At 52.9% G+C, this 25,756-nt stretch overlaps 2 protein-coding genes and 1 long non-coding RNA gene across 4 annotated transcripts; 1 reads left to right on the top strand and 2 right to left on the bottom strand.

Annotated features, from left to right (window-relative positions):
- Positions 1-1,291: 1,291 nt before the first annotated feature.
- On the bottom strand, positions 1,292-3,122 carry LOC132248884 (uncharacterized). Its single transcript, XR_009460341.1, has 2 exons — positions 2,869-3,122; positions 1,292-2,427 (listed from the first exon to the last, which is right to left on the bottom strand). It is a non-coding gene; the product is annotated as an uncharacterized LOC132248884 (long non-coding RNA).
- An 8-nt stretch (positions 3,123-3,130) lies between these two features.
- LOC102567976 (ecto-ADP-ribosyltransferase 5) lies at positions 3,131-12,364 on the top strand. Of its 2 annotated transcripts, none has more exons than XM_006259527.4 (5): positions 3,131-3,283; positions 4,460-4,540; positions 5,127-5,850; positions 7,112-7,144; positions 11,688-12,364. In XM_006259527.4, the coding sequence occupies exons 2-5, from the start codon at positions 4,472-4,474 to the stop codon at positions 11,786-11,788; spliced, it is 927 nt and encodes a 308-aa protein (XP_006259589.1). In that variant the 5' UTR covers positions 3,131-3,283; positions 4,460-4,471; the 3' UTR covers positions 11,789-12,364. The 2 variants fall into 2 exon arrangements, with proteins under 2 accessions (XP_006259589.1, XP_014465578.1); XM_014610092.3 differs by lacking the exon at positions 11,688-12,364 and adding an exon at positions 9,549-9,930.
- Positions 12,365-14,724: 2,360 nt separating this feature from the next.
- Positions 14,725-25,457, bottom strand: LOC102570065 (T-cell ecto-ADP-ribosyltransferase 1). The gene is made up of 4 exons (XM_059723425.1): positions 25,108-25,457; positions 18,335-18,420; positions 16,466-17,161; positions 14,725-15,120 (listed from the first exon to the last, which is right to left on the bottom strand). Exons 1-4 carry the CDS (start codon positions 25,119-25,121, stop codon positions 15,014-15,016), a joined length of 903 nt encoding a protein of 300 aa, XP_059579408.1. The 5' UTR covers positions 25,122-25,457; the 3' UTR covers positions 14,725-15,013.
- Positions 25,458-25,756: the final 299 nt, after the last annotated feature.

The raw sequence follows: 25,756 nt of genomic DNA, 5'->3' as shown, positions 1-25,756 counted from the left end.
CTCCCTCGAAGCAGGCTGTGAGAAGCAAAGGGTGCTGGCTTGTTTGTCCTGCCTTCCGCTCCATGGCTTTCTCCTTCCTGCAATGACCTCTTTCCCGCTGCAACATGCAGGAAGCCTGCAGAGCTCAAGCACAAACTATTTGCATCAGGCTACACGATCTATTAATGTGGGGAACATCCGTCAGGGCAGCTGGGCACTGAGATGGTGCTGGAAAGACACGGGTCAAAAAACCAACACGCAACAAAGAGCTCCTTGCATCGCTTTCTAGTTTCCCCTGAACTCCTAGGTGCAACTCACACAGAGGAGGAGCCGGGGTGGGGATGCTCCCAACCCAGATGCTGAGGTGGGAGCCAGGTACAGCCATCGCTCAGGGAGCACAGCCCCACCATGCCACATAGCCTGGCTCCCAGCTCCAGGCTGGAAGGAGGCCCCGATCCCTGCTCAGGGACTGCAGCCAGGCCTCCTTTGGAGTGGGCGGCTGAGCCAGGTCAGCCGTGCAAGAGACAGACCTCCTCCCACCATGCCGTGTTGCCTACCTGAGGTCAGGGATGGAGCCTGGGTCACCTCTCCCATAGGATGGCAGGGCTGGAAGGAGCCTTCTGTCCCCTGCATTTGCCATGACCCGTCTTGACTCCTTGAACCCCACAGCCATGGAGCACCCTATCGCTCTCGGATGCCCTCGGGGTAAGGAGCAGGGGTGATATGAGTTGCCTGCTCCTGCAGGGCTGGGAATTTGGGGGGTGAAATGCTGCTGCAATGATTGCAGGAACAGGAGCACACCCAGTGCTTGCAGGAAAGCCACCCCAGGAGAGGGTGCCAAGGAGTAGTAAGGGCACCAGTCCAAACCCCTCCAAAGAAAGGGAGAGGGGAGAGACACAGACATCAAGTAAGCATTGATTCTCCGTCCAGGAGTGACCAGAGCCGTACGCCATCCTCCATACAGGGCCTTACCAGCGCCTTGTACAGTGGTGCTGGGATTTCCCTGCCACTAATGACTACTGGCTACCCAACACTACTGACCTATGGTCTGACTACTGGCCATCAGGCCTCGGGTCAGACCATAGGTCCATGCTGCCCAGAGTCCTGCATCACACAGCAGTAGGGAACACAGGCTGGAAGAGGGTGATCCGGGTCTGACTGGGGCTTTTGCCCCTGCTCTTCGCTGCCTTGCAGTCCTTGCATGGGGGTGCATGCAGGTGTTTGCACCACTGATCAGCAGAGCACGTTTAGGGATCGTTAAAGCACAAGTAACCCTTAAATGGAACGTGAAAGACAAACGCAGACCACCCAGTGCCCGAAAATCAAAGTTTAACTTTATTCGTACAACAAGTATTGTCTCAGCAGTTTCTCTATTCAGAGAGAGAAAAACACTTAGTACAATGATCTCACCCAATCCCTCATGTTCCTTTGCTTCACAGAAGAGACGGCCTCTCAGCTCCTGAAGCAAAGGGTGCGTCGTTGCCTGGGATGATCCAGACAGGTGTTGAAAGCTGGATTCGTGATGGAAATGATGATGATGACGATGACACACTTCACTTTCTTGCTTCCTCCTTTGATGCTTTGCTTTAACTTGACTGCTTTGGTGACTCCTTGCTTTTGGATTAGTCTTTCTGCAGTCAGCATATTGTTCCTATTTTATCCTGTCAACATAGTCCTTTGTTCAACATCCCCATTACGAGCACACCTTACTTTAAGCATTGTCCATTGGTCTCCTTTATCACCTTTCATTAACATAGCAAATCGTTTCCTCCCTCTGATTCAACTGGTTCGTGCCAAGTTCGGTTAATTTGAGCTAGTAACACAACTATTACTATGTTGTGTTAGAAAAAGTCTCACAGTGACAAGAAAAGGAAAGAAACAGCATGCGGGCAAGCTCAAGGCCGTAAGCTGCTTGCAAGAAACAAGGCCAGCTGATATTGCCAACGCCAGCAAAACGAAAAGTTCAGATACCAATGAGGCCATACAGAACTGTAGGCTGAATTTAAAAGAAAACTTTAAACGATGCTATAATTCACCACTCTATAAACAGGTGCAACTTAAAGCATAAAATGTGACAAGCTACCCTAGCACAGGTGCACTTGCACCCCTTGAGATCGGGCGTGCACCCCCTGGAAGCGCCAGCCGTCAAGCTGGAAGTGCACTGTCGGTGATCTGGTGCCCCCCGCCAGACTCAGGAGGCACCAGTCGCCCATGCTTGCCGCCTCCAGCATTGAGGGTCCAAGATATTCTGATGCAGAAGCCGTGCCCTTCACTCCCAGGTGCAATGGCTGCGGAGGCCTCTTTCCTCCAGGCATGTGAAATAGCCCTTGGGGCTAAACGATCAGCTTCCACCACATCCGGTGGCAATGAACTTCCCCCTTGATGCACACCGGGTGATACACAACTTCCTGCCGTTCGTTTTGAACTGATGACCCGGTCGTTTCATGCCTGGTGAGAGAGAGTCGGTCGTAAATCCCTAGTGACTTTTTCTTCACCGCTTTGTGAACCTTACTCGGGTCCCCCCGCAAGCATCTCCAGTTCCCTCCTCACATGGACGCCCCTAGCTCCCTGTGTGCGGCTTTGGCACGCCGTCTGTGCGGGATGGAAAGCTGTGAGCCTCCTCACGCTCGCTGGGCTAAGAGTGATCCCAGGGCAGTAATGCAGAGTGGCTGCGGTGCTGCTGGCTTCACAGCCCCTTCCTGGCATGCACCAGCTCTTCATCGTCTCAGCTACCCAGGGCCAGGTCGTTAGCTCAGGGGAACATATCTTAATCATAAAATCATAGAAAATGAGGGTTGGAAGGGCGCTCAGGAGGTCACATCTAGTCCACCCCCCTGCTCCAAGCAGGACCAACCCCAACAACATCATCCCAGCCCAGGCTTTGTCTACCCTTCAAAACCTCCAAGGATGCAGAGTCCACCACATCTCTGGGGATCCTGTTTCAATGCTAAATTCTTCCGGATATCTCATCTCAACTTCCCTTGCTGCACCTTGAGGGAAAGTTTAGGCTCATGATCTACTCTTCTTCCTCAGCCCTGACTCACAGGGCTCCCACGGGGCAGGTCCCAGACAGGCTGGACAGGGCAGTCGGCTGCCGATGAAATCACACTGGCCTCCACCCACTGTGCAAAGCAGGTGCTGAAAGGTGCCGCCCGTTCAGCTCCTTCCCTGAGGTCTGACGAAAGGAGGCTGGCGGGCTGCGATAAGGCTCTAAGAGCAGGGGCCGCCTTCAGACGAGCGGGACACAACCCCGGGGCCTCCCAGCAGCTGCTGCAAGAGAAGATCGGTGCAAAACAAACCGAAGGTGGGTTCCTCTTCCCTGCTGCTCCGGGGGAGCAGAGGGTGCACACGGTGCTCCCTGGGAAGATCTGTCAGGTGCAGCGAAGGCGAAAAACTCACCGCAGGGCTGGGGACGTGGCACTGCTGTGTGCACGGCTGTGCTCCCCAAAGCTTGGGCTTGCCTAGCTTCAGAGCTGCCCGTGTCACCTCTTTGCAGGGCCTTCTAGGAGCTGCGCTGACCTGGGAAAGGTGCCGTTACCTCCCTTGAGACTGGGGTTTGCGCTGCTGGTTGTGTCCGTGTAGGACAACATGGACCATTTGGGGCGTTTTCTGCTGTAAAATTGAAGTGCTGAAATGTAAGCCAGTAGATTTGGGGCCTCTGAAATGGGTTACTACGCTGCTATGAGCCCTGGCTCGTCGGCAGCTGATGTCCTAGAGCTGGGTGCTGGTGCTGGCTGGAGAGCCCCTCGGGACCTGCCTGGACTTCCCGGTCTCTGTATCCCAGCCAGGGATTTTGCACAAGCCAGGGATATTTTGCACAAGCTGTCACGCCTCCTGGAAAGGCTACTTTCTGCTTGAGCTCTGACTACAACGGCTAACTACGCCTCTCTGAGTATAACCAAGAGGAGAGCTTGGGGCTTGTGTGTGTGTGCTTATGGGGGGCAGGTTGTGCGTGCACGTGCATCTAGTTGTATAGATATGTAGCTGGACACATTTGTGTGTCTATGTACCTGCGTGTGTTTGTGTGTGCATAAGGGTGGATGTGTGTGCAATTATTATTTAAGTGAATGCAAACTGAAAATGAATCCAACGTTTCTATGATGCTGGATTAATTTTCAGTTTGTATTCATTTAAAAATAATTAAAAAAAAAAAAAGAAAGAATCAGCAAACGTCCTGGAAAATGGAGATTTGCACTAGACATTATTCCTGTATTTTTGCCCCGCTCAGCCCTCTGGCCAAGCCCCCGCTCTCTGTGAAGGGGTCACGGTGGGGGTGGAGATCGTCTCAGTCCTAAAGCCCGGGACGGTTGCACACTCCGAACTCAGAGCTTCCTCCTTGGCAGAGGCGGCAAAGGCTCTGCAGGAGCACAGTTTGTTGTCCTGGGTCACTAGCTGTTTGCTCTCGGGAGATGATATCGCACCCATAGAAACTGGACCTGTTCCCACTAACCTGCTTGCTGCATTTCCCTTCCTCCTGCAGGTGCGCCGGGTGATGGAGATGAGGCCCCTGGCCCTCGCCGTGACTTACCTGTGGGTGCAGACCTGGCTGAGCACCCCCCAGGTAGCTGACTCCATGCAAACGAAGCACAAAAGCCATTCCCAGCCCTGGCAAGCTCCCAGCCCCAGCCCTCCCCGGGATCGGGGTGTCTTGCCCTATCAATCAGGGACTATCCTGCACCGGCTGGCAGTTCCCCGGGGCAAGGAGATGGAGCCTGTGCTTAGGTGAAACCTAGTCCTGGCTCACTCATGATCCTGCTGCCTGCTCCCCTCACAGGGTCACGTCTCTTGCTTTTTCCAGGGGCCCAAGCCCCTGGAGGTGCTGCATCCTGGCTCCTCTGGGCTGTCCTCTGGCCTAGTGGGTTTGTAATCCCTTAGGGTGAAGTGGGCCTAGAGCCTGGGGTCCTGCTTGCAGGGCAAGTGCTCTACCCATCGGCATGGTATGGACCCCCATCCTGGTGCGCACGAGCAATGCAGCCACCCACAAATGATGCAGCAGCTTAGGGGTTGCAAATCCAGGCAGGCCTGGGAGCCACGTCCAGCTCTTGCACCGTTCCTGGGGATCTGGGACTTGGCCAGGTTTGCACAGGTGTCACTGGTGCCAGGCGGAGCTGGTGCGATGGGGTCTCTGTTCCTTCCCCCACCTCCAGGTGTGGTGCCAGGTGCCCAGGCAGCTGGGGATGGCACCCGACTCCTTCGATGACCAGTACATCGGGTGCACGGAGGAAATGGAGGCGTCCGTGGCTCCGCGGCTGCTGCAGGAGGAAAGAGCCAGACATCCGCTGCTGGACGGGATGTGGACGAACCTGTCGGCTGTCTGGGCCGAGAAGAAAAAAGGGCTGCATCTGCCTGCGGGGTTTCGGGACGTGCACGGCATTGCCCTCCTGGTCTACACGGACTCCGTCCAGCCGCTTTACCGGGATCTGAATACAGCGGTGCGAGAGGCGGGGGTGTCCCGAGACACCTACCTGCGCACCTTCCCCTTCAAGGCCCTGCACTATTACCTGAGCAGAGCCTTGCAGCTGCTGCGGGAGGACTGCGGGCGCATGTACCGCAACCAGCTCTACCGCGGAGGTGGCTCCCGGCGCGTCGAGGTCCAGGGGAAAGGCCCGGTCCGGTTCGGACAGTTCACCTCCTCGTCCCTGGAGGCCTCCATCTCGCAGGGCTACAAGAGCGCCACGTTCTTCATGCTGCGCTCCTGCTTCGGGGCCCACATCGAGAACTTCTCCTTCTTGGGCTTCGAGAAGGAGGTGCTGATCCCCCCCGGCGAGGTGTTCGCCGTGTCCAACGTCACCCGGCAGGGAAACAGCAGTGTCATTGTGCTGCACAGCACCAACCGCACCTGCAGCCACTTCAACTGCGCCTACCTGGGCGGTGAGTGCCTGGCGGGCTGGGACCCGCGCCCGGGCTGCCTCGGGGAGGGGGGAGCAGGGGACACTGGTGAGGGAGGACATAGAGGAAAATGGGATCTCCATGCTCATTCTGTTTCCTTTCAGCCTTTAGCAATGCTTCCCCGTAGCTTTAGCCCCAGACCCCTGCAGAACGGGGTGGACGCTGGCAGGTGAGACTGCAACTGGTTTACAAGTCCTCAGGGTTCGGTGACAGTGAAGGTTGTTTCCAGATGACAGGTCACTTTGCAGGTTGCCTATAGATAAAAGATGCAGATACAACACCCCCGGCCTGACCTTTTAGCCGCTTGCAGTTCAAAATACAAAAGGCAAACATTTATCCCAAAGTTTATCCGTATCCCTGAGATTACCCCAGGCTGGGGACACTCAGGATGGGGGAGACTGGCATCAGGACTTCTTGAATATGCTGAGTTCCCCCCCAAATTTCCCATCACCTTATCCCCCCTATTTAGAGATGGTTCATTTGAAATATTCTAATGATATTCACTGCTTGGTTTTATTTAAGTGTCTTTGTTTCCCTGAAACTTTGGGAACTGGACTGAACCGGGGCTCTTGTGGACTTGGAAGGTGTCGATTAGTTGGGATTTACATCCCTGGGAAAGTAAAAGGGAAGGTTTCTTCTCTCCTTTCCTTCCCCACTGTGGAATACGGTTCAACCCTGGCCTGTTTCTTTCCCTTCGTTCATGGTCTTCTCTGATAAGGCCGTTTCATTTTTAAACTGATCTACTTATTTTTAAACTTACCTACAGCTTAGCTAAAAACCTTCACAAAAATATATCTGTTAGAGCAAAATAGACTCTAAGACATTTGGTTCCATCCATGACTACAAACTACAGCTATGCTACAGTATATTTGGATTATTTAATGTATGGATCTTCCCTTATGATGTCTTCTTTCAGGCCTTGTGCTTCGTGTAAATGGAGCTCATGGCTGGTTTAGTCAGACATGGTCGTGGCTTGCTCTCCTTTGCTGCCCAAGCTGGTTGTCACATCTTCAAAGGTTCACACGATGGCCACTCAGAAACAGGCTTTGGGGGCTTCTGCTGGACCCGCACATCTGCAGCTTGATCTAGGCCCCTTGAAAATGGCCAGGGCTTTCAGTTGGCCTAATAAAAGAGATTGGATTTACCCAAAGAACCTTGTCTGCCTGTGTCCCTAGACCAACACGGCTACAACCTACACCCCTAGCACCTGACAGGTGTTTAACGCCGGCTGTTTGTCTTGCAGGAGAGAAGAACCACGTCTGTGTGGAGAACTCTGGTAAGTCTGTCCCGTTGGGTCTGTTGCACGGGGTGGTGGGGGAGTGTACATCATCCAGACACATTGGGTACATCTACATGTGCGCCATTACTGCAAAGTAATTTAGGTTACTGCACAGTAACCGAATTTACTGCACAGTACAGGCACGTGTCTACACGTGCATGCAGGTGTTGTGCAGTAACTATGGTGACTTATGCTGACTTGAGTATAAATTTGCTAACTTTTGTCCCAAGTCAGTCCACACACAGCATTACTGAGCTGTAACGCTTGCATGTGTAGAGGCTGGCCTAAAAACCGCTCACTGTGCAGTAATTTACTGAGCAGTAAATTATTGCGCAGTAAATGCACGTGTAGAAATGCCCATTCAGTAGATTAAATCTGCTCCTGGCCTGACTTCCAGCACGCACAGCTGGGAGAGCCCTACCCAGCTGCCTTTGCAAACCCAGAGCTCCTGTTGTATGGTGTAAACAAGTGATTTAATGCTCATGACCAGGAAGCACAGAAATATGCCAGAGCATCAGTTATTAGTGGGCAGAGGAAAGCACTTCACCCCCAGCAGACCAGTAGAACAAACTCCAGGCTAGCGTGACAACTCGAAAACAGCAGGTCAAAATCTGTCCTGGGTTTCAGGGGAGCTTAATCGCACTAGGCACCTCTCAGCCCTTCTTTGGGAAACCAAGCAATGCCTGCGGTCTGTGATCCAGCCCATCAGAGGATGGGCCAGAGTAAGGCCTTGGATGTGCACTCATTACCTGGTGACAACGATCCTTAAGTTGAGAGATCACCTTGACCTGCCGTGGCACGCAAAGCTTCTTTCCCACTGTCTCAGCTTCCCTGCGTGTATAACAGGGACTAATAGCACCTCCCCGGAGTGGGGCTCAGGATTCGCAGCCTAGGGCTAGAAGGGACACACGCCGGGGAAACCCAGGCAGACACCCATGTACTGAAAACATTGCTTGTCTGGAGGAAGCTGGTCGCCCAGGAAAGCATCCCACCCTGGGCACAAGACATCAAGGGAGGGATGAGAACCTGCGGTTCAGTGCTGCATGCCAATGGCTAATGGCCTTCACTGGAAGAAACACCAGCCTCACTGGACCCGGTCCAGATGTGCATGGCGCTGGGCCTGTCTCTAAATTGATGAGGTGGCTGCATCCCTTGTTTGCTCCCTAACTTAGTGTTAAATTCCCTTTCCCTGAGATGTGGGCGACTGCCACAAGTACAGCCCTCCTCTGCCTAGTCCATGGCAGGGACTGGGACCCAAGTGTCCTGTCCTGCCCTGGGTGTTTGCCTGAACCACATTGAGGTGTGTGGGTAGGAGTCTCCCTGTTGCAAGAATAACTCATCACCGACACTGCCATGGGTGGCTGGTCTCCCCGACACTGCTAGCATCTTTGCAAGGGCTACCCCAGCAGAAACCCCCTTCCCCAAAGGCCGGATCTCCCCAAGGATGCTGCACACAGCTGCCCTGTGGTGCAGACATGCTGTAAGGGAGAAGAAATGGTGGAGGGGAAGCATATGTCCCCTTGCAGGGAGGTGAAGGTTGGTGGGCCCACCGTGCTTTGGCATGGGCAGAGGGATAAAGAAGGGCAAGCAAAGCCCCAGCTGGGTGGGCTTGGGGGGGGTGCTGCAGGGAGTTGCATGGGGTTGGTAGGAAGCCCTTGGTGCATACAGAGCTTGGCTGCACAGAGGTGATGCAGTAGGTGACTGCCCATGCACAGGAAATCCCAGTTCGGTGCAGAACCAGGCACCAACCCCCCAGGTGGTATGAAAGCTGCCCCTTCCAGCTGCCTCTGAGCTGTGCCTTGTGCAGGACAACCCACAGCATCCTGTCCCTGGGCCCCGAGCTCCGCCAGCCCCCCCACCAGAGCCCTTTTTGTGGGTGTTGTTCTGCAGGTCTCTTTTGCCCACAGCTTCATGGTTTTCCTTTGCAGAGGCTGGTGCAAAGAAAATACACAGCTTATCAGCAACACCTTCCCCTTCCCCCGGTTCCTTTTAACCCCTTGTGATGCAGCAGATGCTTTCATGGGTCCCTGCTTCTGAGACGCTGGCAGGGGTGAAAGCAAAGCCAGGGGGTGTGGGAGTGATTTGCCTTTCACAGCCATTGCCATAGGGTCCTAGGCCCACCTGAGCTCGGCAGCCCAGCAGCCCGCTGTGGATGCAGAAGGCCAGCTTCTGTAGCTGCCTGTGACTCTCCGGCCCAAGGGTCCAGGTGTTCGCACAGCTGGGTCACCCAGGGGCAGGCTCTGGACCCCTTAACCACTCCATGGCCCCCACATCCTGCTAGCTATATCTCATTTCCCTCAGCTCGATGTCTGCTGTAGCACAGGCTGGGCTGGAGCTGGGCTGTTACACCTCTCTGACCCCCACAGTAAGCAAGGCTTTGTTGCCTACCTATTTCATGCAGCCGCCCGTGAAGGTGGGTGGCACAGACGGGCACCCTACCGCGCCCGAAGAACCAGAGCCACCGTCCCCTGGGCCTCAAAGGAGCGGAGGACGGTGTTTGGGCATGGCCAGCCAGTGAAGCTCATCCCTGGGGAGGAAGAGATGATTCTCCCCACGCGCAGACCAGCAACGTAACCGTGGGGCTCAGACCCCAGCCGGACCATGGGGCATGGGCACCGCTTCTCTGATAAAGATGCCTTGTGCCCCAGCCAGGCCATGCAGGGCTGCAATGCCCCATGCACAGAAACTGGGCTCACCTTGCTGCCTCGGGCTGCGGTGGGAATGGGCACTGTCGACCAAGGCACGATGCTGTCACCCGCGGTGGGTTAATAAAGCCATTTGGAGGCCCTGCTCCTGCTCTGGCTGTTTTCAGTGCAGGATAGAAGGCAAACTCTGACTTCATTTTGGGGGGTTCAAGCCAGGGAAGGTGGGAGGGAAGGGGAAGAGCTGGCAGCATTGCCCTGTCTGCCCGCTGAGGCTGGTCCTGGGTGTGGGGCAGCAGCCGGCTCTCCGGGGCAGCGTGGTTCGACACCGTCATCCCCACCCGGACTCGGCTTGTTGCAAAGCTCAAGGGCTCCCTGCTCGGCGAGGGTCTCCTCCTGCGGTCGGGCTCCTGCTGGAGCCCCCTGATAAAGGATCGCAGCATGGGGGAGGCTCTAGGCATCCATCCTGTTCCCCCCTGGTGGCACTGGAGACCCCTACCACAGCCTGGCCCTGGTTCTTGCCCTGCTTATACCCACAAACCTGCATGCCCTGCACATGCATTGGGTTTTTTTAAGCCTCCCTTGGATGTGCTGGATGCTGGCTGCAGCCCAGCTGGGGATGGGGACTGGGTTGTGCCAAAGCTCCTGCAGGGACCAAACCCAGAGGGTCCTGGTTAGAGGGGCTTGCCCCTCCGCTCACGGTCAGACCAATGCTGCATTTGGGGCCAGGAAGGAATTTTCTTCCCCGGTCAGACTGCTTTGCCTTCCTCTATGGTGGGGGCACAGCCTCTGCCTGGATCTCTGGTTATCTATTAACCTTTGCAGCAGCAGGATGTTGGCCGCCACGGTCCCCCTGCTTGCCCTGCGGCAGGGTGGGGTGTGATGCCTGCGGCATGTCAGAGGTGACAGTAGTTTTATGAAGAGTTTAAACTAGGGATTTGTCTGGGCTGGTTTGCACAGGGCTGGTCCTGCCTCAGGCAGGGGATGGACTAGATGTGACCTCTGCAGCTCCCTTCCAGTGTAAGCCATGCTGGTCTGTTTGCACACATGCGCTGGCGGGCTGGAGAGTTTTGCATAACACTGAGCATTTTTAAAGAGGCATCAATCATCCAGTCATTTGGTGGCGAAGACAGCTTAAAGCCCCATGCAGAGAGAACAACAAGGAGCATTGTGGGATTGTGGCTGGAGGACTGCTGAAGCAGACAGAAGCAAGGGACTGCCCGTACAGGCTTTGTCAGCACTGATCGGCAGCTGGCCTGCATCGCACGGCACGGGCTGCTCTGCTGACAAAAAGCCAGGGGTTTATTGCCTTAAAGGCCACGTGTGTGTGTGTGCACACACGTGTGTGGGTGCACTCAGGCTTCTGACAGCAAACCGTGCAGTGCAGACCACTGAGCAGTGTGCATGGACTTTAGGCTGCTGTTCGGATCAGGGCTGAATTGCACACGCTGACAGCCGTGCATCTGAGAGCACACCTGCGTGAAACAGCCCTGCAGCAAATGGCCCAGGAGAGCCAGACCACTACAGAGCCTTGGTTAGGACCTTTCAGCTGGACGGATGAGGCAGCACCTGAAGCAGGGACCCGCAGCACACAGGGAAACCAGAGCCCTCTTCCAAAGCCAGCTACAGAGTCAGGCCCAGGGGCTGCGACCTTTAGGGTCACTCAGATCTAGGCACAGTCAGTGGAGAGCCCTGAATGCACCAAGGGGAGGGTCTGAGACGCCATCCGAGCCCAGGAAGTAAGGCAGGGCCCTGGCCGGGGATTGAACGGTCTGTCACGTTACTGGGCAGCATTGTGCGATGACCGGGTCCGTGCTGGAAGCGGGGGAGGGCACGTGCGTGTGTGACAGCACGAAGTGACTCTAGAAAGTCATTTGTTTCCTGTCTTTGTATTACAGGAGGCAGCATCAGGGTCGCCAGCAAGCAGAGCCCCGGGCTGTTCGGAGGACTCCTTTTGGCAATCCATGCTCCTGCTCTGATGCTCTTTCTGCACTTCTAGCTTTGGTTTTCCCCAATGCCTTCCCCCAAATCCTGCCAGAAGCAACTGCCAGACCCGGGTCCTCTCTGCTACTCACTCTCCCTGCACGTTTGGTTGTGTAGGTGTCCATAAGGAAACTGTGACATTTAATTGCTTTTTAAGGGGCAAGACTATATATTTTGAATCGTTTCACCATGCTGAATTGCAGATTTAGCTCTGGATGCATGGGTGGGGTGGTGAGGGGATGGGGAGCGGGGTTTAGAGCTATTGTTCCTCTCGGGCACTTTAAATTCAGGTTGCTGCAGTACATCTGCGAAGACCACGGGAGCCATCTGGTTTCAATGCGATGGTGTTGCAACCTGGTGGACGTTTCAGCCTCCAGATCGTGGGATGAAACCTTAATCTACACAAACGCATAGTGCAAGGAGGGACCCCTGCCTTTGTGTTTTAAGTCTCTTCCAGAAGGGATTTGCAGGTGAATGTTGGCTGGAGGGAAGTGATTCCACGTGTGACTTGAAGGGCTGATGTTTCAAGACTGGATTTGGGGCTGCTTTGATCAGGGACACGGCTTAGATAAAGGCACGGCCGTGGCTCTTGGTTACGTGTTACCTGCTGAGTTCTGGACCGGCTGAGCCCTTGGCACGTGTCAGACCAGGAGATGCTTGACTGTGTGTTGCTGTAGGCAAAGCATCATGGGAAGCAGGTAGGAAGGCAGTAAGAAACCCAGTTCTGCCTCTATGGTCTCAGGCATAGGGGCTGTAGGGATGGCCCCAGACCCAGCTGGCCAGTGGGTTGCAATGTCACAAGAGCCCACATGGGAGGGACATCGGGGTCAGAGTCCAGTCACCCCCATCACATCATCCCCTCTCTATACCCGTCCCTCACATCAGGTGCCTGAACTGGGATCCTCATGGACCAATACCCAGCATAAAATGAAGTTACCAAGCAGCTGGGTAACTGGAGCTGCCCAGGGTTACCAGCCCCAGAGATAAGAAGGGTGAGTGGCCTCAGTCCGGGCAGATTACCTCTTCTGCTGGGAGCTGGCAGCGATACACCAACCCAGGAGCTGGCTGGGAGGGAGGGAGAGGAGGGAGAGGAGGGCAGGATACAGTTCAGCTTCAGATTTCTGTACTGAAGTTTCTCCTGGCAGGTTCAGTAGGGAGCAGGGAAACTGAGTCACGACCTGTGACCATTGTTATTTCCTGGAGGTCCCCTTATGGGTATGGGGTGTGAGCCCTGGCCTGCGCAGCTCATTGGCAACTCCATCATCGTGGGTCTTCTCTCACCTGGGAATCACTGTGGACCAGACTGACCTGCTTCTGGGGTCAGAGGGTCTGGGAGAGGGGTGTAGTGCCACCCCCGGCACAGCAAAGAAAAGGGGCGAGGGGTGTTCAGGACTCCCCCACACAGTCAGGCAGCCTGGGCAGGGAGCTCCTACCCTCTGCCAGTGCACCCGGGGCAGCTTGACCCGTATTTAGACTCCAGTGGAGGGAGCAATAAATTCCTTGCTTGCTCTAGCAACGAAGCTGAGAGAGAACGAATGTCGAGCCCAAGAGCTACGAGTGTGGTTCACTGCAGGGCACAACCAAGGCCATGGAGGTGAGTGCTATCTGCCTCTGTTTCTGCAGATTTTTGTGGATATCTGCAATCAGGATCTGGTGCAAAGCCAGCAGATGACGAGCGGTTTACAGGTGAGGCAAAGACAAGTGTGAGGGAGATGTTGGCCAGGTGAAGGTAAATGCATTCAGCTACGGGTGAGAGAGAAATAACAGCAGAGCCAGATCAGGACAAGGTTTCATCTTAAATTCAGAGTCAGCTTGGATGTGGGTAAATACGGTAACCCTTCTGGCTGCAATCTGACTTGAGGCTCGGGGCAGGCCCCTCCCAAAGGGCTCCTTGCAATTCTAGTTCTTGACAGGAAGGTTTGCAACCACTGCTGGACACCATGCATTTCCATGGCTGGGCTGGCCACCAGCTCGATGGCATCTTCTTGGCCAGGTCTCTCATTGGCCTCTGTTTTCCTGTCTATTGATCCCCTGCTGCCACCGCAGCCATGAGTCCTGCTACATGCCTGACAGTGCACATCCATTATATTGTATTTCAATTTTTTTTCAACCATCTGCCCAATCGCCTGGTCCAACACATGGACACCTGGGCTATAGTCAGTGAAAGCTCCTACTATGGATCCACATCTCCTCCACTCCTAACTGAACTTGCTGGGGTGTGCTCAGCAGCAGGAAGGACTTCCAGCCCTGCAAGGTGCAGACCCAGGAAAGGAGCAGGGATGCCCAATCCTTTCTTTGTGCCTTACTCCCTTTCCTTATATGATTGCCATGGTCAGAAGAACTCAGAGAAGGAGGGAGATCTGTGGGTGAGGAGAAGGCTCCAAGGTCTCTGGACAAAGATCACTGCACTTTGGATTGAGCAGCCTTGGTCCAAAAGGTTTTCCATCATGTGCACGACAACTGGGCTCCCAAAAGTAGAGATGTGTCAGAGTCTGCTGGAGCTGCCTGCATCTGGGGAGAGATGCCCCCCGGGAAGGACACCCTCACCATCTGGCCATCATAGCCCAACCCAGAGGAGTTGGCTCCCTGCCTGTTCCTATTCCATCCCAGCCTGGTGGCTCTCAGGACAGGGCTACAGCAAGATCACCTCATCAAGGAAAGGGTGGTGGTGGCAGCAATATTCCCCTGCCAAGAGGACTGCCATGCAATGGAGGACAGTGCCCAGTCCTGCGCAGCCCCGGCATCAGTGGGTAGCCCTACCTGGGGACCTGGGTCAGAAGGTGCCCTATGAGCATGCAAAGCTGACATCAGACATCTCATTGTTGGGGCATGTTTGGCATGAAAGTGTGAAAGAGATGAAATGACTGAATAAATCCAGGACAGCACAGTACTGCTGCCCTTGACCACGGGCCATCACATCACTGCATAAGGAGACGACTCATCTGGCTCTCCCAGCTTTGCAATCTTTTAATGAGGTCATCCAGAGCTGCATGTGTGATTACAGCACACATGGTGCATTCAGCACCCATGCAGCCACGGCTCATGCCCTGTCAGGTAAGATGCATTCAGAACAAAAGGTCTTTTCCTTTGCCTCCCTTCATAGCAACATGTCATCAAAGCTGGTGCAAGGAAGTATCAGTGCCATGCTTTTACTTTTCTCCTGTCCCTTTGGACGGCTGACTAGCCCCGTGCATGGTGAATGCTCTGTTTGAGGGATGAAAAGTGAAGGATAACTGAATGCTTAGGCTCCAGCAAACAGCCTGAGAGTGGCAGCATTGAGCAGGAGAACGGCTCCTCCCAGCAGCGAAGGCCTCATCTGGCCGGGGAAGGTGATGCCTCCGCTTGAACCTGTGAACCAGAGAAAAGCGTGTCAGGGAAATCCTCACAGACATTTCATACTGACAACCCTCCCCGAGGCTGAACATGAATCCTGCCCACATTCAATGGCACAGGATAAGGATGGAGGGGAATCATAGTCCATTTTTTAGCAAAACTGCCAAGGATTGATTAACAAAACATCAAGACGAGTAAAAAGGCTCATTTACACTTGTTAAGTGAAGAGCAATGATCGGGAGTCGAATAGATTCAAATCTGGCACGTGCTGGAGAAGCTGGTTACGGAAGGGGCTCGGATGGGGGTCATCACCCATGGATAGCGCAGGGCTAGCTCTCAGAGGAGGGAGGTGTGGATAAGCAGCTTGTGTGGGGTGCCCGGCAGCCGGCTCAGGTCTGTGAAAACAGAAAGGCACCTACCTGCAGTGTAACGACAAGCCTGAGACTTGGGCTTTGAAATGGAAAGAGAGGGTTTGGGTCAGAGGCTGCAGTGACTGGTGATCTGCCAGCCAGCGGTTTCACCTCCTTTCTCCCAGTGCCATTAAACAGCCTGCCATCTAGTCCGGCCTCCTTTCCCTGACTGATATCAGCCCCAGGCGCTTCACAAGCAGACACAAGCCACCCCATCCCGGGACACTTCTGGAATGACCTGGCCGAAGGGGGAGTTTCTCTCCATGCCACTGAGGGCTAGTGATGGCTTCAGACTCCAGATCCAAAATTTATGGTTGTGTATGTGTGATGGTGTAGCCTTGATGGTTCAGAAATTGTCCCTGAGGCAAGGATTTCTTGGAACGATCTCTTTTATTGGAACGACTGTGCCGCTGGATAGAGTTAGACAAGCTTTGCAGAGCAAGATATTCTTCATCGGGCAAGAACAATGTCTTGCAGTTGAAAGTGTGTCTAGCTCTATCCCAACTATACAGTCGGTGTAATAAAAGAGATCACCCCGTGAAGTCCTTGCCTTTCAGAGCTAAAGAAATGGATTCTCTTTAGACAGAAATTCTTCTCTCCCGTAAGGGATAACTGGGTGTTTTCATAATTTCTATATAAAGGGCTAATATATATAAAGATTTGAATCTCCATGAGATCCTGGCATTGTGGGTCCCAGAAGCAAACCATATGTTTTGCGATAGAGCGTTCCTACGTATAACTATATATGTGTTATCTTTGCTGCTCTTGGATGCCTTTAAGAGAAATGGAAAAGAGAAGTGTCTAGTTTCCCTTCTCTTCTCCATTCATTATTTTTTTATGTTTCTCTTATTTAGTTTCTCTGCTAATTAGAATAACCAATTATTTTCCTCTCTTCTCCAGCTGAAAATCTCTTGATAGACCTCACCATTTAAACTCTACCCAGTACTCACTGTATGCGCAGTTCAGATGGTTGTAGGTCCGGCCGGTGCTCTTAAGGACATATCTATTGCTCCCCTGTTTTGGGAACACAGTGAACACCTCATTCACAGGAATTAGCACTTCTTTTTGAGAGGCATTATATGACAGCTTCATGATGTTCACCCCTAAGGTCGTGTGGATGGTATAAAACGTGGTTGTGCCAAATTCCTTAGCGATGCTTTCACTTGAAGATGTGGCGGTAAAGTGCCCAAACCTGATTTCCTCACCTTCTTTGTACTGATAGATATCCTTAGTTCCCCTGTACACCACATCTGTGTACCTCCACTCTGCCTTCTCTCTGAGGAGGTGTAAAGCTCTTGTCAAGTAGTAATGGACGGCTTTGAACTTGAAATTTGCTTTGTAATAGGCTGAAGATTTGCCATTCTTCTTCACTGCATTCATGAAGTCCGTGTGAAATTTCTTGTCAGTATACACTATTACTGCTCTCCCGTGGGATTCAGTGAAGTCTGGGGGGAATTGGATAGAATGATCTGCCGTCACTTTCTCCCATTTCGTGGCTGTATTCTCCCATTGCTTCCTAAATTGTTTACTTCCATTCAACTCTTGCTCCAGCAGGGCTGGTGCTTTACGTTCCATGTCATCAGTGCACCCATAGTATTGGTCATCCACAGCATCAGGCATCATATTCGGTGTTATTTCCCTTGCATCTGAGGGAATAAAGCCAAGAGTGATTTCCTAGTGCATGTGTTGCTGTAGGAATAGAAAGCTCAGCCAGTGAGACCCACTTTGTGCTGCCCCCAGTGCCCCCATATGTGGAAGGACAGGCCCAGCCCCAACCAGGTAACATGGTATAAAAGTACAGGACAGGGAAATGGGGAGAGAGAGGGGTGGAACCAGGAGGACTGCAATGCCGGTCGTGTACCAGGGGTCATGCACAATGTTTAGCCTTCCTGGGCACAGCATGGAACCGACCCGCAGAGACGTCTTCCCTGCTCACAGCCCCACCGACCTGTGGTTAGTCTGGCTGCCCCAGCCCCCCGGCCGGCCCTCTAGGCTTCCCCCATGGTGCACACCAGTGCCTCAGTGCAGCGTGTGTGAGCTGAGTTTCAGTGCTGCTGACCCCAGCTGCGTGCACACACGAGTGCACACACACACGCCCTGGCCAAACACAACAGTCAACTCAAAACCCTCTGGCCAGGCTGTTTACATGCCTGACTGGCCTGTCCCTGTGTCCAGGGGGACGACACACAAACACCAAATGACAGAATAGAGAAAAGGCTGCTGTTGTCTCAGCCCCCCAGCTCCACAAAGAGCATTAGGACCTCCAGCTCCTGGCACACATCAGCCCCTGGGAGGACTGAGCAGTTACCAGGCAGGGATCCCTAGGCTTTGAAAGGACCCCAGGGCCATCTCATCAACCCCTACAGAGATGCAAGGGGCTCTCAGAGGAAAGCTCATCCAGCTCCTGGCTGCAACCTCCAGCAAAGCACTTCCCACCTCCTCCCTGGGCAGCCTGTTCTGTTAGTCCATTGCTCTTGCAATTAGGAAGATTTTTCTGGGGTTTAATTTAATCTGCTCTGCTGCAGTTTTAGCCTATTAGCTCTTGTCCTGCTCTGCATTGTCCTTCCTCTTCCTCATGACTGCCTCTAAGATAGGAGACAAGAGGCAACCCCAGCTTCTCTCTGACAGGGACTAAGACTTTGGTTGAGGTGCAGGGACATTGTAGTGTCTCCTGGCCCCGGGTGCTTGTGTGCAACCCCCAGCCCGTGTTATCTCTGAACACAGAGCGTTGGAAGGTCTGCTCCAGCAGCCTTCACACTCGGGACCAAGTATCTTCCTGGTTTTAAAGATGGTAGAAAAGTCCAATGGGACAATGTTACCTGCTAGATTTTGATCCAGACTTGAGAACCAAAGGCACACCAGGAGGAGGATCCCTCGAGTCCACAGCATTTCCCCTGCTAGGTGCCTGGAAGGAAACACAGCGGTGATGTTAATGGAAGTGAGGGGAGGCAAACACAAATCCCCCATCACTGTTTCACTTTGCTGCATCTGGCAGGCTCAGTACCCAGAATACCCCATCTCCAAGATGTCAGAAGTTTGTTGGCTCCCCCGTGCCCTTCTTGTCTTCCATCGTGGGGCACTCCCAGAGCAGGAGGTCACTCGTCCCCCTCCCCGTCAGCTTTGAGGAGACCTCTGGTCTTTCCACCCCTGCCTGCCCATGGGAAGATGGCCAAGCACAAAGCCGGTGGCTCTGTGTTTCTACATGCAGAGCAAGATCATCACTAGGTCCATGGCTGTCTGTTTATCCGGTGTTGTGCTGTGAATGAAATTATTTGCATGTGTTCCTGTATCTCAATATATTATCTGTGTCTTGCTCTTCTGTAAATATCTCTCTGTCTTCTTCCACTGTGATTTTTTTTTCTATATTCTGGGTCTGTGTGTGTGTGCACACAAGCAAGCAACCTGTGCCTCTCTGCAGTGATACATCACACTGGCTGGGAAAACACACCTTTCTTTTTGCAAAGTTTCCAAAAAAAAAAAGAGCAAATATAAATTCAAACAAATAAATTGAATTGTAATACTACTAATAATTGAATTGAATAGCTAAACTAAGCTAAGCTAAGCTAAGCTAAATCCTAACCACTCCTTTATAGCACAAAAAAGCAGCAGACAGGTCTCAGTTGCAGCGCTCCTCTCTCACACAGCTGTGAGCTGCAAAAGGCACAGAAGGGCTGGAAACAGGGGCTTTTATACTTTTTTTAGTCTCACCCTACAGACACTGCCATTGGAAAGATAGCCAGGGAGAAATCCTTCTCCCGGGCCAACTACAGACGTCGGTCTTCCCCCACCCTGCTCCCCCTCCCTCCGCGACTCCCCCTCCCTCTTCCAATGCCCTCAAAATGGCCGGAGCAGCTCCGGAGCATCTGAAGTGGGTCTGAAGTGCTTTGGATGTCCCCAACCCGCTCCGGACACCATTGCTTGTATCCCGCTTCGACCTGGAAGTGCCACTTTGAACGCCAGATCATCCAAAGCAGGTCTGGATCCAAAGCAGGATCCAAAGCCTTGCAGAGCCCTAGTGTCTTCTCCTAATAGTAATGTAGCAACTGGGATCCACTGATGGTCTTCAATCACACACGTTTCTCATGTTAACATGTCCTTTTGTTTCTTTCCCCTGTGCCCTGGGTTCTGGTTTACTCACAAAGTTATTTTTGCCCTTGCCTTTAAAAGCTTTTTGCTCACACTTCTCACAGCCATTTCACCCCAGAACCCCGGACCTTCTGGTCCGAGCGTTTCAATGCAACGTCCTGTTTGTGTCCAGAGAGTCAGAAAACATAGGTAAGCTTTTTATCCAGAGCTGGAGGTTGGTGTGTGAGAAGATGAGAAGAGAGCTGGGCTTGGCCAGCCTGGGTAAGTGAAGGCTGGGAGGGGAGAGGGCTTTCTTTGCCCGTACCTTCCAGTGGCTAAAATTGGGGGTGGGAGGACAGCCAGGGAAGCTGGAGGGCAGTGTTGGAACATGAAGAAATGGGGAGAGACTGAACCTGAATACATTTAAACTGGAAATGAGGAACAAGCTCCTAACCAGCAGGGCAGGGAAATCCTGGAAGACCCTCCCAATAGGGGCAAAGAGCCAAGTGGGGTTCAGATAGAGCTTGGTCCATTCATGAATAAGATCACGTGACGGGGAGCCCTGAGTGGGTAAATGCATACAGGAACTTTTCTGCTGTTGTGTTTGGTGTGTGGACTGACGCTCACGTTCCCGCTCATTGATCATCTGTTTCTTACTAATGTAAACTGTTCTGGAGCCAGGAAGAGACAGTGCCATGCAAATGCCAGGGCTCCTTGGGCAGTTGGTCGATTTGGTTTTATTCAGGGCCTGTCTGGGCACTCTTTCACAGGAACTTTGCAGACAGGGATATTTGTGGCCCAGCAGTCTGGGCACTGGCCTGGGATTCTGGAAATACAGGGTCCTTGTCCTGCCTCGTTTGTGTCCATGGGGCTCGGGAACCTCGTGCCAACATCCAGGCTGCTGGGACCCTCAGGGCCCTTTCAGCTGCTGGCTGACACCAAGACAAGGCTCTCCTGGTCAGCCCATGGGAGTGTCTCTTGTTGAAGCTGTTCCCCTCTGTATAAACAAAGCTTCTATAGTTGTTTTTTACCAGGAGTAAAATGTATTCTTTCCTATGTGCTGATGCACTGCACCACTTGCACGCTGCTTTTCAAAATCCTAGCTCTGCCCATGTGTTACCTCTCAGCTCCATGTTCTTGGGGAACCCTGGAGCAACGCAGCCTGTTTGATGGCCAGAACCAGAAGGGTTAACAAGCAACTTATAGCAAAAAGAAAATGCTTTTTGAAGATATCTGAAATGAAGCTTATGAAACTGTTTCCTGTCTGTCTCGAGTATAACCCGTAAGAATTATATATAGCTGTTTGGACTAGTTAGTCTTGAGACAGCATGAGCTTTAAAAAGCAGAACTAAAGAATATAACCACAGACTTAGCTGATTTAATAATTTTTTTCTGCTTAGAATCAGTAAAATAAACTTAGGCGAGAACATGTTAATCTCAGACCCCAAAGTAATGTGGTGTGATTTGCTTATTGGGTAAACCCAAGCTTAGGCAGTAACTTATTATAATGATTTCTAACACCTTTTAACCCTATAGGATAACAGCCATAGAATAAGGTTATGAATGGCTATATAGCCAACAAATTAGCATAGACAAGATATAAAAGAACACACATGCTAAGTAACCCGCAGGAAGGATGAAACAGAGAGGTCATTGCTGTCCCATGCCCCCAGATCTCTCTTACTCCCTGTGTGAGCGAGGACCAGATCCTGACTGAGGGATCTTCCTCTGGTTCTCCCTCTGATAGCGTGGATCAGGGATGCCTGACTTCACTGAATCGGATTAACGTGTACCTGACACTGAGGGACTATCGATAAGTTACGAACCAAGTGAGAACGCTTGGTTGATGTCTCTGTCTGTTTTTATTATCACTGCCAATTTTAACTTGTAGTGTTATGTTATCTGTTTATTAACTTAACCTTTTTACTAACTGTCATATGTGCAACCTATATCTTTTGCTGTTATGAGTAAAATTCATTCTTTTTTATAAATGAAATGTCGTTGTTTTCCTCCCAACATCACCTCCTCGATCCTGAACCAAAAAGCTCAGGGGCTAATAAAGTTGCAGTGCTCAGTCTCACAGTGCCTAGCTGGCTTGTGACAAGCCTGTCTGACTCACAAAGGACTCACCCCCTCCCCACCTCCGCCTGAACCACAACTGATTGGAGAAAGGCCTTACAAACGACAATGAAGATGAAGTGGGAGACACACCTAAAGCCCTCCAGACAAGGGTGAAAGGAGTGAAGCAACTGCCCGGTCTCGTTTGCATCAGAGGTGGAACCAGATGACAACTCGCTTTCATGGGAGATGGGGCAGGAACGCACCTTCATTAGCATTCAGGATGGAGAACAGAGAGTCCAAGGCAAGGACCGCATTGAATTCTGGGACCAGAGAAGCAAGGGAGTACTGCATGATGGGGGAGCCCTGCTCCAAATGCTAATCAACCCACACTTACACACACCCAGGTCAGCATTTCTCAGACCAGTTCTAGCCATGACTCCTTTATTGGTACCCAAGCACTGAACCTGCCTGTCTGTATTGTGAGCTCCTTCAGAGCAATGCCACCCACAGCCAGGAGTGACCAGCTCCTATTATGCAGCAGGAGCCATCCTTTACCCATAAACACACCTCGTGTTCTCCCTTGAGCCTTTGTTAGTTCTCTATGAAAACCCCGACCCAAGCTCAAGTTTCTGTCCTGGGGCTTGGATCCAAGAGCTGCACCAGCCCCACTCCTTTTTCTGCCTGGATCCCTCCACTGATCGTGCTCACAACTCTGCCTGTCTGCCGGCTCCAACAACACCTGGGAACCGCGGCTGGTTCAAGCGTCGCTGAGTGGTGAGACCCCCCAACTCTCTCGCTCTCTCCCTCTCTCTCTGACTCCAGGAACCTGCCTTTTGCTTTCTTACTCCAGGCACAGCTTTCTAAACCTGACTTTTGCTAATCAAACTTGAGCTAGACTTCCCCAAATACTTAACTGAAACTATGTAATCCTGTAAGTGTTTTATTTGTCTCTCTTGTATGACTATTACTACTGGTATCATCATAAATCCATATACCTGGCAATAAATAACTTTCATGGTCAAGATGGTTGCTGTACTCTCTCTCTGAACCTCGCTTACTCTTCCTTCCCCTTGACCTCCCCATTTGCTCTAGAGCAACATTTCTTTTACCCAAGCCGAAGAGCCCTGTAATACCCAATACTATGGTGGGGTCTGCTCATCGGCACCTAATTCACCCAAGCCGTCTCACAAACAGAATGTGTTTGCCACGGCCACATACATGCTCACCCACTGCTCCACTCGTAGCCATTCAAAGAGTGGTAGTGCTGACACCACCCACAGTGGTTATAGTGAATACTTGCACTTTGTACATTGTCCCGCACGACCCGCCTTCCCCCCCTCCACTCCCCCTGCTTGCCAGCATGGGTGTGTTGCAAGAGAGGATTGCAAGAAGTGCAGGCAGGCAAGGGAGATGCAGGTGGGCCACCCACTGGTTTGTGGGTTTATAAAGCACTCATTGAAAGTCAATATGAAAAATTTAGAAAAAAATATTCCCAATTACCACATGCCTGGAAGCGGACTGGGGTTTTGGAGTCTTCTCTTCTGCTGGGACCTTGGTGGTCCTCTGGCCACCACCCAAAGTCCCCAGAGTGGCCCAGTGTTGTGTGCTAACAGGAAGTACTAACTGCAAATTGCTTGAAGCCCAAGGTCTGGGGAGCAGAGCTGTGCATGTGGCAGGGAATTTCCCCAGCTCCCGGCAGCTGTGCACAAGGAAACACAAGGAAATGACCTCCCCCACCCCAGATACAGCACCCAGTGTGACTTTTCCGAGCCCTCACTGTCCCAGCAGATTAAGACCTTTGGTACATGTTACTAGCCTGAAAACACCGATGGGGCTAGATGGGGGCTGCTGTCCCCAACCTCTGAGCCTCCCGGCCTGGCTGGGTGCACGCACAGGCAGGGAAGCAGCAGGGCTGGAGCCACAAGCAGCATCCAGGAGAAGAGGAAACCGTTGCATGGTCCCATCCGGAGGCAGGCTTCTGCACTGATCCAGGAGAAGTGCAGCAAGTGCCCGGACCCTGTCACTGCCTCTCTGCTCTGAATGCAGCCCCTGCTCTCACCTTTGGGGTTTCCAAGGCAAAGCCAGGCCAGAGAGACAGATGCTCTGAGCAGGCTGGTGCACAGGTTGGAAGTGATCTGGGAGGTTTGATCACAACTTAACAGCCCCGTGAGACTGCCTTTTGGCCTGTGCTTTCACTTTTGCCTGCCAGGGTGCACCGCCCTCTCCCCCAGCAGCTGTGGGCAGGGAAGTGAAGAGCAGCTGCAGGATTATACCTAGGCCCAGTGCACAGGGCCATCCTGCCCAGGCACCGAGGAGCCCAGGAACAGGGAGGTCTGATGGCTGTGCAGTAGTCAGTGAGGGCAGCAGGGCTCCAGCCATGGAGCACACGCCTCGGGATTGGGGCCAGCTGCAGCACCCCAGCTACATTGCAAGAGGGACTGGAGGTTTCTGGTTGATTTGGGACTCCAGCGTGATGCAGCCACAAAAAAAACAAACGAGAGAGCTCGTCTGGACCAGGGCATGCCCTTCTGGGCAAGGAAGATGAACTCGCAGTGAGGCAGGCGCAGAGAAGGGCTGGGTGGGAAGGAGCAGCCTGCCCGTGGAGAGGAGGCTGAGAGTTGGGTTTGCATAGCTGGACAGAGCGAAGGGAAGGAAATGCCTGGAAGGCTGAGGAGCCATGTAAGCTCAAGAGCAAGGTTGGCTCAACATCACCCGGGGACAAAGAGGCCGTGAATACACCGAGTCTGGAAGCGGAAGAAGCCGGTTTCCAAGAAGACAGGCTGGGAACATGCTGCCAGGCGGGGGAAAGAAACCAAACTGCTTTAAGACGGAGCTCGGGGAACTATTGCATGCTGCGGTGTCTGAGGGAGCCGGGGCCTGGGCACTCCTCTCCGGCGATGGTTGCTCTGTTTTGGGGAGGAATTGGGGCCATGGCTCTGCAGCCCCTCAGCCTCTGCCGTGGGTCTGCCCGGGCTCTCATCTATTGCCTTGTTCTGTGGCTTTTAAATCCTGGGCTTTAAACCTGAGACAACTCTCTGCCCACACCCTGAGCTGCAGGCAGGGCGTGCAACTGTTCATGCAAATCGCTGGCTGCAGGGAGCCTGGTTTGAATAGACAGACAAGTGTCTTTGGGTAAACATGTGATATCTTTGACTGGACCAACTAAGTAGTTGGGAAAATGGTTCTTTGCAAGCTTTTGGGTACAAATGCCCTTCTTCAGGCATAGGGAGACCCCCAAAGCAGGTCCCTACTTAGCTTGGTCCTGCCCTCCCGTCCCCTCTCCCCCTCCCATAGCACCCTCCTGCCGCCTTTCATAAGAGACTTCGAGGCCACGATCCTTTCCTCAGTGATGGGCTTAGGATATAACCATGCCCACATGCCGGCTGGCTCCCTGGGGAAGCCGCTGAACCCAGCACTGGGGACGAGGAGCCAGGCCAGTGGCACAGCTCTTAATAGGAAAACTCACCAGTTTCCAGCCATGGGACCTTGTGACCAGTCGGCTGCAATGCAGCTGCAACCCAGGGCAGGGTTTCTGTCCTGTGCGTTCCCTTGTCGAGGCACAAATGCAACAGAAATGCCGACAGGGTGGAGGAAACCTTTATGGGGGCTGCAAGACCTGACTTCCCAGTGCCCGAGGTCCCCAGCAGGCTGCTGAGCAGAACAAAGGCGGCGAGGATTTCATACAAGAGCATATAGCAGGGAGCAGCCAGAGTTTGCATAAAGGACTTCTTTGCTCACTTTCGTTTTCAGGATGGCTGGGGCTGTTGAACAAAAAGGGCACGATCCAAACCCCACGGCCGTCCAGGGAGGCCTCTCTGGTTTCAGTTGACCTTGGCATCAGGCCCGTTCAGTGTGATGCTGACGGCAGGCAGGGGCATGTGGGCACAGCTCCCAGGCCTCCAGCCGCCCCCACAAAACCACCCATTTCTAACCTTTGCTTCCAGCTCACAACTTGATATCTCCCTGTCCCCAAATCCTGTGCAATGACACAAGCAAATCAGAAACACCCTGGGCTGGGTGCCGACCTCAAATCCCAGTTAAACACCATCTTACTACAACTTTGGATCCTGCAGCTTTCTGCTTTTAATGCTCAGCAGCTGCACTGAGCTCTGAGC

Source organism: Alligator mississippiensis, chromosome 1, assembly GCF_030867095.1.
Source record: "Alligator mississippiensis isolate rAllMis1 chromosome 1, rAllMis1, whole genome shotgun sequence".
Taxonomy (NCBI): Eukaryota; Metazoa; Chordata; order Crocodylia; family Alligatoridae; genus Alligator; species Alligator mississippiensis.
The sequence above is the reverse complement of the archived record's forward strand: the minus strand, read 5'-3'. Positions and strand labels throughout refer to the sequence as shown.

Excerpts from the sequence above, each read along its gene's own strand:
- LOC102567976 (XM_014610092.3), top strand. The coding sequence starts at position 4,472 with ATGGAGATGAGGCCCCTGGCCCTCGCCGTGACTTACCTGTGGGTGCAG. Across the intron at positions 5,851-7,111 it reads CAACTGCGCCTACCTGGGCG|GAGAGAAGAACCACGTCTGT; the intron begins GTGAGTGCCTGG and ends TTTGTCTTGCAG. Across the intron at positions 7,145-9,548 it reads CGTCTGTGTGGAGAACTCTG|CCGCCCGTGAAGGTGGGTGG; the intron begins GTAAGTCTGTCC and ends TATTTCATGCAG.
- LOC102570065 (XM_059723425.1), bottom strand. Across the intron at positions 17,162-18,334 it reads TCTGGATCAAAATCTAGCAG|ATGCAAGGGAAATAACACCG; the intron begins GTAACATTGTCC and ends TTATTCCCTCAG. Across the intron at positions 15,121-16,465 it reads CCATCTGAACTGCGCATACA|GTTCAAGCGGAGGCATCACC; the intron begins GTGAGTACTGGG and ends TCTGGTTCACAG.